We start from the raw sequence: 13,990 nt of genomic DNA, 5'->3' as shown, positions 1-13,990 counted from the left end.
GGCCAAAGAGCCTTTTTCTGTGCTGTAGACCTCTATAACGCTATAACAGTAGAACATTGAACCACCTAACTCTAGAGATTTACAACACAGTAGGCCTTTGACCAATTGTGTCTATGCTAGTTCATTATAGAGTAATCCAAAATTAATCCCACTCTCTCTTCTATCTTCCTCTGCTTCAAATATTCATCCACTTTTTCCTTAAGTGTAATTGTCCGCGAGAATGCATTCATGCATTGGGCCCCGTATCTCAGGAAGGATATGCTGGCCCTGGAGAGGGTCCAGAGGAGGTTCACGAGAATGATCCCAGGAATGAAAGGCTTAACATATGAGGAACGTTTGAGGACTCTGGGTCTATACTCGATAGAGTTTAGAAGGATGAGGGGGGATCTGATTGAAACTTACAGAATACTGAAAGGCCTGGATAGAGTGGACGTGGGGAAGATGTTTCCATTAGTAGGAGAGACTAGGACCCGAGGGCACAGCCTTAGAGTAAAGGGAAGACCTTTTAGAACAGAAATGAGGAGAAACTTCTTTAGCCAGAGAGTGGTGAATCTATGGAATTCATTGCCACAGAAGGCTGTGGAGGCCAGGTCATTGAGTGTATTTAAGACCGAGATAGATAGGTTCTTGATTGGTAAGGGGATCAAAGGTTACGGGGAGAAGGCGGGAGAATGGGGTTGAGAAACTTATCAGCCATGATTGAATGGTGGAGCAGACTAGATGGGCCAATTGGCCTAATTTCTGCTCTTATGTCTTATGGTCTTATGCCCCGTGAATCTTGAACTCAAAGAAATTAATTGAACCCTAGGAAGAAAGACCTGACTTACAATGAATAAAGCTCCTATTATTACTTGCCTTAGGTAATTAAATTGGTACTTTATTAAATTTGTCAACTTTGCAAAATGTACTTTCTGTGGGGTTTTTGTACCTGCTGCTTAGAAGCAGGTTGCTTGCTTTCTTCTTGGAACTAGCACTGTTGGCAGCTGAATTAATATACCTTAAAATTAGGTTTATTTCATCGTCTTTACTCCATTCTGTCCCTCCACTCTGCTTCCAGTTGAGGTAATTGAGCCATTTGGAACGGCATTGCTTCTCTGAACGGGTGCCCACCCGTTCAGCCACTGCAGCCCAAGAGACGCCCTGAGTGACAATATCACCAGGATCTGTGGCAGTTAATTCATGAACCACCTCTGCCAGTCGTTTTTCTTCTTCTACCGTCCATTTACCTGGAAAAGGAGATGTGACAAAACGTTTGGGCAATTTGAGCAACCAGGGCTCACTGAGCATTAGCTGTTGAAGTCCCTTCACATGGTAGGACAGAAGTGAAAAAAGAAAGTGAGGGATACATTCATAGTGCCTTGGAAACTATAGAATTGGACTTACTTTAAAATAATCCCAATTTTCTCAGAATAATATTTAAGATCAAACATTCTGGAATAAAAATTACTATTGCAAGATGCTCTGAGAGGGGAATTTGGCGCTCCTATGTATTGGGTTTGAGGTAATTCTTCAATGTTGCAATACTTTATCTCAGCCACACCACAGAGATGCCAGAGCATGGTTAAGCACTCGCCAAAGGAAAGGTGGAATACGTTTAGGGACAACTCAGTAAATAAAATTGATGTTACTCAAGGTACTCACACAAACTCCTTACCAACTAGTTTAGGAACAAAATTGGCAGAAGTCTGAGAGCAGACGCTTACCATCCCTCTCAACCAGGAACTAATGCTCGGGGAACCAAATAAAGAGAAATTTTATATGACAGAAAGCAGCTCCACAAAATTAAACTAGAGAATAAGCAAGATCTGTTTCATTTAACTGCAATGGTGGTTTTATGGTGACTTGATTACTTTATAGTCTAGTCCAAATTTTAAATTAAATATTCCTATATCTAAATTAAGCAATGCAAATAACACATTGAAGTAGGAATTTGGAGCTAAAATTGCTGAATTATTTGTTAATCTGAATTCACAACATTGTATTAAAAATAGACTGTATAAGCTTTGAGCAAGAGGCATTTTTTTGTAAAAGAGTGACAATGATCAAGAATGGTAATGACAAGCATTATCAGATATGAAATAAATGGGGGAGATCTGTTAAAACTGTTAGCTTTAAACATTCTTGGCAATTTCTAGGCTTCCATTCATTCTAGCTAATTTGTGTCTGATAATGCTTGTCTGCTGTTCCTGATCACTTTCACTCTTTTAAAAAAATCTAAAGAATTCTTATTCTAAATATGCCATTTAATTAAATCATCACAAAACCACAATTATGCATGATTTAAAACATTCTGCAATAGCAAATTTGTAACAGGTTTTTCCTGCCCATTTTAAAACTGATGTGGGAAGGATCTTTAGGTCAAGTGCTATTGTAATTAATTGCAAAGCACCAGTTAAACAGTCAGATGAAGCATTCAGGAATGAAGCGCTCCATAGTGTCAGGCTAATACATCACTTAGTCAGTGCAATCACCCCACGGAAATGGAACAGGCATTGCAGGAGGGATTGCAGTGAAAAAGCCAAAGTTTTCATTTGAAGGCAAACGGCTGAAAATTTGCTTTTCACGTTCTAGGTTTTTGGATATTTCCTCCAAAAATCTTTTGTAAGCGGTAATGGTGCACTGTGCCTCCAATTTATCCAATTCACTCAAATAACCAGTTCCGTTTAAAGAGCTGAAGAAACTAAAAAGTTGGGTGCAAATCTCTTCCTCATGCATGTTTTATGTACTTTAACATAGGGCAATGATTTGGGCACTAGCATAACAAAGCAGCTTTACTGCTGTAAAATACAATGGGATTTACACAGTGGAATTTGAAATAATATAAAATGTATATTGCTGCCAGTTTTACCAGTGTTGCAAGTGTCTTTCATCAGTCTGCATCGATCTTTTACTGAAGAAGCACTCCTTCCCAGAGCTGCCCCTATTGTTGCCCAGTCATTACCATGCTTAGATCGTAACCTAAATATTAGGCAAAATACATGTTAAACATATCTTTACTTCGCAGGTAAGATCAAGCAATATATAAATCCTCTACTAACATTTCAACAGCAGCTTTTTGAGAGTCATAACATCTATGAAATATTATTTGATATCTTAAACCATGAATGATAACTTTCTTATTTGATGAGGTAGTGAGGAATCTCGGTGATTATTTTAATAAACTGAATTGCAATTAATGATAATTATAGCTCAATGTGTGAAAACAGTGTCATTTTGTTCATAGTAAACATTATAAAGATCCCCAAAAACACTGAAGTATAGAGTTACTAATGAAAAATAATCCAATGTTTAATCACATAGTCAGAAATAATAGAATATCAAATTACAATTTTTTAAGTGTTAGTTAAAGTTTTTATTTTCATCTCATCCAAAGTCATCAATCAATTTGATTCTTAACACCTTCCCAAACTGTCCTCAGAGAAAACACAAAGCCAGAGTTGTTTCATTTCCAACATTGATACTGTCAGCTGTTTTTTGCACAGCATACATACAATGTGTTTGGCAAATGATAGTGTCCAGAAGTTCTCAGCTCATGCTGAAAAATATTCAGTTTCCACAGCTTAGCTGTTCAGTTCATGTTTAGTAAGTGTAGCTGGCTGATGCATCATGCCCATATGGTCTCATGAAAATGCCAGTCATGGTTTGGTTGGTAGCACTCTCACCCCTGAGTCAGGAGGTTATGTGCTTAAGTCCCATGCCAGGGGTTTGAGCACAAAAATCCAGGCTGACACTTCAATGCAGTACTGAGGAATTGCTGCACTGTCAGAGGTAATGTAATTCGGAAGAGATGTTAAACTGAGGCTGCATCTGCCATCTCCGATGGACTTAAAAAGGTCCTACGTCCCGGTCAATATTTATTCCAAAACAAACATCACTAAAAACAGACTATCTAATCATTATGACATTGTTGTTTGTGAATCCTTCCTCCGTGCAAATTGGCAATTGTGTTTCCTACATAACAGCAGTGACAAAAGTACTCCATTGGCTGTAAAGCACTTTGGGGCATCCGGAGGTTGTGAAAGATGCTATGTAAATACAAGGTTTTCTTGATTAACTACTTAAACAATAACAAGGAAAGGTAAATTTTAATTACTGCGCTGCTGAGGCACCATTTTGATGGACTTGTAAATATAATTACTTTCTAGCTTAATCAGGAAACGTGGAAACTTGGGCTGTTTGTTCACACAACTTGTCAATGTCCAGCTCAGCTGTTTGTAAAACACTGGTTTGAATGCTGGACTCAACTGTCATCTGAGCTTCAACTTGTCCCATCAGGCACAGCAACAAACAGAGTCAAATTACTTAATAGGCTGACAGCAGGTAGCTAGGGAGAAAAATCAGCAAGGTCACACTATACCATGTCAGCTGACAAGATAATACCTGCCGCAGAGGCCAGAAAAAGTTCTTTTGTGACAGGAGGCTTTAGTCTGAGGGGAGAAGTTGGGAATAGAGAGGATGAAATGGTATGAAAATTTAAAATGAGTTACAGTAAAATAACAGAACACTTACTCTTTAAGTTTCTCGATTTCTTGTGGCGTATACCTGACAACAAGAACAGTTCAGAATGATTAAGAAAACCAAATAAAATTATTTTAATTTGTAAAAATTACATCAAATTATAAAATACAAATTGTTCGTACTTTCCAACGTGGTTTCTATTGTCATACATCCGGAGCACTCGTCTATAAACTGCAAACAATGGCCGGTTAAGACCCCTCGCTATAGTCCGGTAGAAATCTTTTCTTTCATCTTTTGACATTTCAAATATGACTTCCGTGGCATCACTTAGTCCATGTATCTACAGAAAGACCAGGAAATCAGGGACAAACAATAACTTTGGGGTACTAATGTGTTGCATTGTTCAGAAGCTCCAATTGCAAAAATAATTTGGATCGTAACTACTTTGGCATTCTTCCTTTACATAACTTATGAAGGGCCTTTAGGGTGATCAGGGAGGTACAGGGGTATAGGGAGAGAATTCAAAAGTGTAGGCCTATGTGGCTGAAGGCTGCTGGCAATGGTAGGGCAGGCGGTGCAAAGGTGTGGGGGGTATGTCTAAAGTCAAAGGACCAGAGAGTTCTGGGGATCCAGCAGGACTGGAGCAAGTTAGAAAGGACAGGAGGGATAAAGCCATTAAGGAAATTAAACATGAGAATGAGAATTTTAAATTGAAAGTATTGAAGGACTGAGAACTAATGTAATGCTAGGTTGATTGGCGAATGGGACTTGATGGGGAAAAGGATGCAGGCATCAGATTTTTGAATGAGCTGAAGTTTACAGAGTATGAAGCATCAAAGACCAGCCAGGGGAACATTCAAACAGTTGAGGAGGAGATGACAAAGGTACAAATGAGTGTTTCAATAGCACATGGGCTGAGACAAGTGAAGGGAGGGGAGAAGTGAAAGGTGACATGACTGGGTGACAGGAATAGGAAGGCAAAAGCAGAGAAGGGGCTGAGAGAGGTCAAGAGAAAGAATGAGTTATGTAAACAAAGGCTTTGGGTAATAATATAATTTGTTTTCATTATTCCTTACCTGTAGGTAGTTTTCAATGTTGCTCATTAAAATGTCTATTTCCTCCTTTGACCACATTCCCTGTTTCCACTTGTGGCCTGTTAAAAAAAAAGTGTATACTTTCAAAACATTTTAAATAGTTCTACAGTGAGTAACAGGTCAACGGTTTCAAATTCGCAATTTCTGGCGTCAAATTTCCAATTTCCTGGCAATGCAAGCAGGAGAAACACAAAAGAGCAGTGAGCTGCCAAGGAGCGATGGAAGCAAAAAAAGACAATACAGCAGGCTCTTCTTGGGTATCTCCCAGCAAGTTGCTCAAGAGTAGCACTGGCAGATAGCTGTAAGCAGGTCAGTGGCTGCCTCTTATGCTTACATTTTGGTGCAAGACACAGATGGACCTAAAAATTGGGTTGGAGAATAATTACTTTTAAATAAATACAGCAGAAGTAATAATTATTGGAATAAACTATTACAAGATAAACCACTGTAACCATGCAATGCAGCATACGTTTTCCTCATCTTACACAAGCCTGGGTTGAAATGCTACATACAGACCCATAATACATAAGTATATATATATATAAACGATACACAAAATATTGTAACAAAAGTAAATAGTTATCACATTACAGTGTTATCTTCTGATTCCAGCCTCACTTCTGTGTTCAATTTTAAGTAACTCTGTTAACCAGGTTCAAGTTTCACTGCCGAGCTTGTACAGAAACATCGATGCTAACACTACAGAGGAGTGCTGAGGGAGTGCTGCACTGTTGGAAGTGCCATCTTTTGGATGAAACATTAAATTGCGGCCCCCATCTGCCTGCATGGGTGGAAGTAAAAGATCCGATGGCACAATTTCGAAGAACTGCAGAGGTGTTATGCCTGGTGTCCTGGCGAATATTTATCCCTCAATCAACATATCTGGCCATTATCACATTGCTGCTTGTGGGAGTTTGTAAGTTTTGTTGTTTAGTTTTTTTTGCAAATTTTGGTGTCATAATCAGTTTGGATTTTTTGCCAAATCAAAAGAAAATGGTAAATGCACATTTCTCATTATACATTTTCATACAAAACAAACATGATTGATGGCAGGCAGGTCAATAAAAGGTCCAGTATTTTGATGACAGCCCCATGATTTCAACAGTATATCAAACAATAAATTGCCTCAAATCTTAATAGAATGAAAATACTTTGAACAGAACTTCTGATTTGTTTACCATTTTTCAATTTTCATCATGATTGTATTAGTTTGGTTGATTATACTTGCTAAGATTACCATCAGAAAGTGTACAATCTATTTTGGGAGCTGCACAATGTTCCTACCTTTGTTCTGGAGTGTGTCCTTGTCTTCTTTAGTTGTAAACCAGGCTTGACTAACGGGATCCAAATCTTCATTGTTTTGGGGAGAAATGCCCTCCATTTGATCTTCATTGTGCAAGATCTATACACAAACAAGAAAGAAAGAAAGAACGTGAGTTTACATAGTGCTGTTTGTGACTTCAGGACACGCAAAATGCTTCAAAAGGTAATCACTGTTGTACAGTAGGAAAACGTGGCAGCCAATATGTTCAGGACAAGGCCCTGGAGACAATGAGATAAATGATCAACTGTTTTACCTCACGTTGGTTAAGGGATATACGTATGCCAGGATATCAAGATAATTCCATTGCTCTTTATCGAAAAGTGCTATGTGATCTTTAAGTTCCAGCTGAAAGGGCAGGCGGGGCCTCCATTTAGCCAAAAGACATTACTTCTGAAGTGTCAGCCTAGGCTACGTGCTCCAGTCTTTGCATTGGGGGTTGAACCTGTGACTCAGAAGTAAATGTGCTCCGAGTATAATGCAACCAAATATAAGGGAAGAGAGCTGAGAGTTTTTTCTGTCAGAGGGTGAAATGCCCTCTTTACAGTTAATTCTCTTTCCACTTTCCCACAAGACCATGGTTTATTCATGACCAGCATGGACAGAGAAGTGAACAGCTCACCTTTTCATTCGCTGCCTGTCTTCTGCCTTAATAAGTAAAAACTGTAACAATTACACCGCAAATTAGCAAATCTTTTTTAATCACCTTATGTACCAGCATAGGCTTTAAGCTTAGATCAAGTGAGATCTTTGGTTAAAAAATGTTTATTTTTTGCCCCATAGCCCATACTGACTATTCATCCTTTATAACTTTGAAATAGGAGCATGAGTAGGTGACAACATGATGGTAAGGAAGCAGACGTTCACTTAAGAGAGTTTCAAATTTAAATTCATAGGTTTTATTTTATTTGTTTACTACAGGAGGCAATTCTTAGAATGAACACTCACCTGTATCTGAGTAATGGTTTCACTGTCTTCAATTTCAGTTGCATGAGTCAGCTCAGATGCTGCCTCTCCAGTCATGGTTACCTCAAAACTTTGATCATTGTCTGAAACTGGTACCACAAAATATGCATAAAGGTCCAGAAAATTATAGCAGAGGAATTAAGGGAATTGAAAAACAAGTAAATTCTGAAAATTAAAAATGAAAATGCCTTGATCAATTTGTTCCTGTTGCTCTAACAGAGATGCTTATGGTAGTTGGGGCTGTGGAATTTTCCTTGCAGGGTCATTACTGGCAAAGCCAAAGACCGCTATACTTTTGAGTATTCCTTTAAACAGGAACAATGCTTGTGAGGGAGAGAGGAGGGGTGTGGAGAGAAAAATAGGCACACTTTCAATATAAAGCCCAAGTGTTCAACTTAGGAGTAAAGTACCATACGGGTTTTGTGCAGCAACTTTAAGAGATTCAATAAGGTCATCATATTTCTGTTCATTTGGATCTGGCCATGCTCTGAGCACAATGGTCATATTTTGCAGTTATGATGACTTCTGGCATCCGCAGATGTGATGTCAGTGACTCCCCGCTCCACAACAGGGTGCACTGTTAAAGTCTTTGCAGATGAGGGGTGACTGAGTTTTTATTGGTGTACTATGTCATAATTGTTATTGACCAGCACCTCTGGCCCTGAACTACTAATTTTATATTTGTGGAATGTCAAACTACTCCATTATGATAAAAAAATATAGATTTTTGAAGTAATATGAAGTCATTTTAAAATTTTTGTTTATGATATTTCAGTTTCTATCTTAATCCCACGTGTATACCTCAATCTTTATTTTGCTGCCTTTAAAATGATTCAAAAGTGAAGAATAATCGGTGGTTTTTACTTGATGGCTTTTTGTCTGTGAAAATTCTCCAAGGTGATTAGCTGCTTCACCACATCACTGTTGCTGGACAACTCAAGATCCTCTATAGCTAACGTCTGAATGAAATTAACTTTGAGAAAATTGAAATTCATGCCAGAGATCGCTAGATTGCTAGGGGAAGTGATTACAATCGATCATTAAGGAGGTTATATCTGGGCACTTAGAAGCGCTCAAGGCAATAGTGAAGAGTCAGCATGGTTTTGTGAAAAGAAAATCATGTTTAACCAATTTATTGGTTTTTTCGAAGGAGTAAAAAGCGCAGCGGATAAAGGGGAGCCTGTAGACGCACTGTACTTGGATTTCCAGAAGGCATTTGATAAGGTGCCACATCAAAGGTTAAGGAAAATAAAAGCGGATGGTGTAGTGGATAACATATTAGCATGGATAGAAGATTGGCTGGCTGGCAGAAAGTACAGAGTATGCATAAATGGGTCTTTTTCTGATTGGCAGGATGTGACGAGTGGAGTCCCACAGGGATCTGTACTGGGACCTCAACTTTTTATGATTTACATCAATGGCTTAGATGAGGGGAGTGAAGACATGGTAGCTAAATTTTAAGATGACAAAGATAGGCAGGAAAGTATGTTGTGAAAAGGACATGAGGAGGTTGCAGATGGATATAGGTAGGTTGAGTGAGTGGGCAAAGATCTGGCAAATGGAGTTTAAAGTGGGAAAATGTGAAGCTGTTCACTTTGGCAGGAAGAACAAAAAAACAGAGTATTACTTAAATGCAGAACGGCTGCATAATTCTGAGCTGCAGAGGGATCTAGGTGCTCTAGTATGAGTCACAAAAAGCTAATATGCAGGTACAGCAAATAATTAAGACTAATGGAATGCTATCCTTTATTACAAGAGGGATTGAACATAAAAGTAAGGATGTTACGCTTCAGTTATACAGGGCATTGGTGAGACCACACCTCGAATATTGTGTGCAGCTTTGGTCTCCTTATTTAAGGAAGGATGTAAATGCATTGGAGGCGGTTCAAAGGAGGTTTACTAGATTGATACCTGCAATGAGTAGGTTGTCTTATGAGGAAAGGTTGGACAGACTGGGCTTGTTTCCACTGGAGTTTAGAAGAGTGAAGATCCTGAATGGCCTTGACAACGTGGACGTCGAAAGTATGTTTCCTCTTGTGGGAGAGTCCAGAACTAGGGGTCACCCTTTTAGGACAGAAATGAGGAGAAATTTTTTCTCTCAGAGTTTGGACTTTGGGATTCTCTGCCTCATGAGTTGGTGGAGGCAGGGTCATTGAATATTTTTAAGGCAGAGCTAGATAGATTCTTAAACAAAAACAAAAATAGCTGGAAAAACTCAGCAGGTCTGACAGCATCTGCGGAGAGGAACACAGTTAACGTTTTGAGTTCGTATGACTCTTCATTAGAACTAAGGAAAAATAGAAATGAGGTGAAATATAAGCTGGTTGAGGGGGGTGGGACAGGTAGAGCTGGCCAGTGATAGGTGGAGGCAAAGAAGAGATCGCCAGATGTCATAGACAAAAGGGCGTTGACGGTGGTGATATTAGCTAAGGAATGTGCTAATGGTGACATTAAGGGTAGAAAGCAGGATGAGCAAGTGACAGATAGCCCTAGTGAGGGTGGGGTGGGGGGAAGGGATCGAAATAGGCTAAAAGGTGGAGATAAAACAATGGATGGAAATAAATTTAAAAATAATAGAAATAGGTGGGAAAAGAAAAATACATTAAAAAAAATATATTTAAAAAATTATAAATTATTGGAAAAAGGGGGATCGGAAAGGGGGTGGGGATGGAGGAGAGAGTTCATGATCTAAAATTGTTGAACTCAATATTTAGTCCGGAAGGCTGTAAAGTGCCTAGTCGGAAGATGAGGTGCTGTTCCTCCAGTTTGCGTTGAGTTTCACTGGAACATTGCAGCAGGCCAAGGACGGACATGTGGGCATGAGAGCAGGGTGGAGTGTTGAAATGGCAAGCGACAGGGAGGTCTGGGTCATGCTTGCGGACAGACCGAAGGTGTTCCGCAAGGCAGTCACCCAGTCTGCCTTTGGTCTCTCCAATGTAGAGGAAACCGCATTGGAAGCAGCGAATGCAGTAGACTAAATTGAGGGAAGTGCAAGTGAAATGCTGCTTCACTTGAAAGCCGTGTTTGGGCCCTTGGACGGTGAGGAGGGGGGAAGTAAAGGGGCAGGTGTTGCACCTTCTGCGGTTGCAAGGGAAGGTGCTATGGGAGGGGGTTGAGGTGTAGGGGGTGATGAAGGAGTGGACCAGGGTGTCCCGGAGGGAACGGTCCCTACGGAAAGCCGCCGGGGGGGTGAAGGGAAGATGTGTTTGGTGGTGGCATCATGCTGGAGTTGGCGGAAATATTCTTGTTAGGCAAGGGAATCAAAGGTTATTGGGGTTAGATGGGAATGTGGAAATTGAAACACAAGATCAGCCATGATCTTATTGAATGGCAAAGAAGGTTTGAGGGGCACAGTATAAACCAGGAAATACTGGGAGCGTGTAAGAAAGGCACGGCAATAATCATGGGTGATTTTAATATGCATATAGACTGGACTAATCAAATTGGCAAGGGTAGCCTCGAGAGAGAGTTCATAGAGTGTATTAGAGATTGTTTCTTGCAGCAATGTGTTGGGGAACGGGCTATTCTGTATTTGGTTTTGTGTAATGAGATGGGATTAATTAATGATCTCATAGTAAAAGATCCTCTAGGGAAGAGTGATCATAGCATGCTAGAATTTTAAGTTCAGTTTGAGAGCGAGGAACTTGAGTCCCACACTAGTGTTCTGGAGTTAAACAAAGGTAACTACATAGGCATGAGGGCAGATTTGGCCCTAGTGAACTGGACAGGAAGATTACAAGGTAGGACAGCTGATGAACAGTGGCAGATTTTTCAGGAGATATTCAATTCCTCCCAAGTAAAATATATTCCAAAGAGGAAGAAAGATGGTAAGAGGGGAAAAAGCATCCATGGCTAAGCAAGGAAGTTAAAGATAACATAAAGGCAAAAACTAAGGCATACCAAATTGCAAAGGTCGGTGGCAGGCTGGAAGATTGGGAAACTTTTAAAGATCAACAAAGGGTTACTAAAAAATAATAAAAAGAGCAAAAGTAAATTATGAAAGAAAACTAGCGCAAAATGTAAAAACTGATTGCAAAAGCTTCTATAAGTATATAAAAGGAAAGAGAGTAGCTAAAGTGAATGTTGGTCCCTTGGAGGATGAGACCAGGGAGTTAATAGTGGGGAACACAGAAATGGCAGAGACGCTTAATCAGTTTTTTGCCTCAGTTTTCACGGTGGAGGACACAAGTACCACCCCAATAGTAACAGGTAGTGCAGAGGGTATAGAGAAGGAGGAACTTAGAACAATCACCATCACTGGGGAAAAAGTATTGAGCAAACTATTGGGGTTAAAGGGTGACAAGTCCCCGGGACCTGATGGCCTATATCCCAGGGTCTTAAAGGAAGTGGCAGCGGAGATAGTGGATGCATTGGCTATAATATTCCAAAATTCCCTGGATTCTGGAAAGGTACCAGAGGATTGGAAAAATGCTAATATAATGCTCTTATTCAAAAAAGGAGGGAGGCAGAAAGTAGGAAACTATAGACCAGTTAGTTTAACGTCTGTCATTGGGAAATTGTTGGAATCCATTATTAAGGAAGTAGTAATGGGGCATTTGGAAAGTCAAAATGCAATCCATCAGAGTCAGCATGGTTTTATGAAGACTAAGTCGTGTTTGACCAATTTGCTAGAGTTCTTTGAAGATGTGACAAGGAAAGTGGATAATGGGGATCCTGTAAATGTAGTATATCTGGACTTCCAGAAGGCCTTTGATAAGGTGCCGCACAAAAGATTAATACACAAGATGAGATCACACAGAGTTAGGGGTAATATATTAGCTTGGATAGAGGATTGGCTAACCTACAGAAAGCAGAGAGTTGGGATAAATGGGTCTTTTTCTGGATGGCAAGCTGTAACTAGTGGGGTGCAACAGGGTTCGGTTCTTGGAACTCAGCTATTTACAATCTATATTAATGACTTAGATTCAGGGATAGAAGGTCCTATAGCTAAATTTGCAGGTGACACCAAAATAGGTGGGAAAGTAAGTTGCAATGAAGAAATAAGAAATTTACAAATGGATATGGACAGGTTAGGTGAATGGGCCAAAATCTGGCAGATGGAGTTTAATGGTGATAAGTGTGAGGTTATCCATTTTGGTCGGAAGAATAAAAAGGCGACTTATTATTTAAATGGAGAGAAACTTCAGAATGCTTCAGTGCAGAGGGATCTGGGTGTCCTCGTGCATGAATCGCTGAAAGCTAGTATGTAGGTACAGCAGGTAATAAGGAAGGCAAATGGAATTTTGGCATTTATTGTTAAAGGAATAGAGTATAAAAATAGGGAAGTATTGTTGTAACTGTACGAGGCATTAGCGAGACCGCACCTGGAGTACTGTGCAGTTTTCGTCCCCTTACTTGAGGAAGGATGTAGTTGCATTGGAGGAGGTTCACTAGATTGAATCCAGGGATGTGGGGCTTGTCTTATGAGGAGAGATTGAGCAGTTTAGGCCTATACTCGCTAGTTTAGAAGGATGACAGGAGATCTATTTGAGGTATATAAGATGCTAAAGGGGATAGACAAAGTAGATGTGGAGCGGATGTTTCCCCTAGTGGGACATTTTAGAACGAGGCGCCATAGTTTTAGGCTAAGGGGTGGTAGAATTAAATCAACGATGAGGAGGAATTACTTTTCTCAAAGGGTCGTGAATCTGTGGAATTCACTACGTCAGAGTGCAGTGGATGCCGGGACGCTGAATAAATTTAAGGAGGAGATAGACAGATTTTTAAATTAGTAACCGGTTGAAAGAATATGGGGAGAGGGCGGGAAATTGGAGTTGAGGCCGTAATTAGATCAGCCATGGTCGTATTGAATGGCGGGGCAGGCTTAAGGGGCTGAATTACCTATTCCTGCTCCTAGTTCTTATGTTCTTGAGATATGTTCAATGCTATAGTCCCTATGTGTAGAAATGAGCAGCAATTTTGTAGAATGAAATGTTTATAGACCAAGGCCATGATCAATTTTCTTTTTAAATGAATGTTCATCACAAATCCATTAAAATAATTGTGCAGGTCTTTTGTTTGCAACATGATGGCAGGACTTCCAGCTCATTTTCACAAGGACGGCTAAAAAAAACCTAGGGTTAGGAATTTGTCTGGTTCATAATGCGTGGGTCTCCTCATCCCCTTATACATCCTGCCCAACATTATTTAT

At 39.8% G+C, this 13,990-nt stretch overlaps 1 protein-coding gene across 3 annotated transcripts in view; it reads right to left on the bottom strand.

Moving 5' to 3' along the window:
- Positions 1 to 13,990, bottom strand: part of dmtf1 (cyclin D binding myb-like transcription factor 1) — a 59,130-nt gene that overhangs the window by 26,730 nt on the left and 18,410 nt on the right. For all 3 annotated transcript variants that reach the window (XR_013578088.1, XM_078552923.1, XM_078552924.1), the window contains exons 4-10: positions 7,822 to 7,928; positions 6,837 to 6,954; positions 5,535 to 5,611; positions 4,641 to 4,798; positions 4,510 to 4,542; positions 2,849 to 2,958; positions 998 to 1,226 (exon numbers count right to left, since the gene is read on the bottom strand). Coding sequence is in view for 2 of the 3 variants with exons in the window: in XM_078552923.1 (XP_078409049.1) it covers positions 998 to 1,226; positions 2,849 to 2,958; positions 4,510 to 4,542; positions 4,641 to 4,798; positions 5,535 to 5,611; positions 6,837 to 6,954; positions 7,822 to 7,928 (832 nt within the window). In the remaining variant the exon portion in view is untranslated. The remainder of the gene's footprint in view (positions 1 to 997; positions 1,227 to 2,848; positions 2,959 to 4,509; positions 4,543 to 4,640; positions 4,799 to 5,534; positions 5,612 to 6,836; positions 6,955 to 7,821; positions 7,929 to 13,990) is intronic.

This window comes from Cetorhinus maximus, chromosome 12 (genome assembly GCF_964194155.1).
Source record: "Cetorhinus maximus chromosome 12, sCetMax3.hap1.1, whole genome shotgun sequence".
NCBI classification, from domain to species: Eukaryota; Metazoa; Chordata; class Chondrichthyes; order Lamniformes; family Cetorhinidae; genus Cetorhinus; species Cetorhinus maximus.
This window is presented reverse-complemented; position numbering and strand designations above follow the sequence as displayed.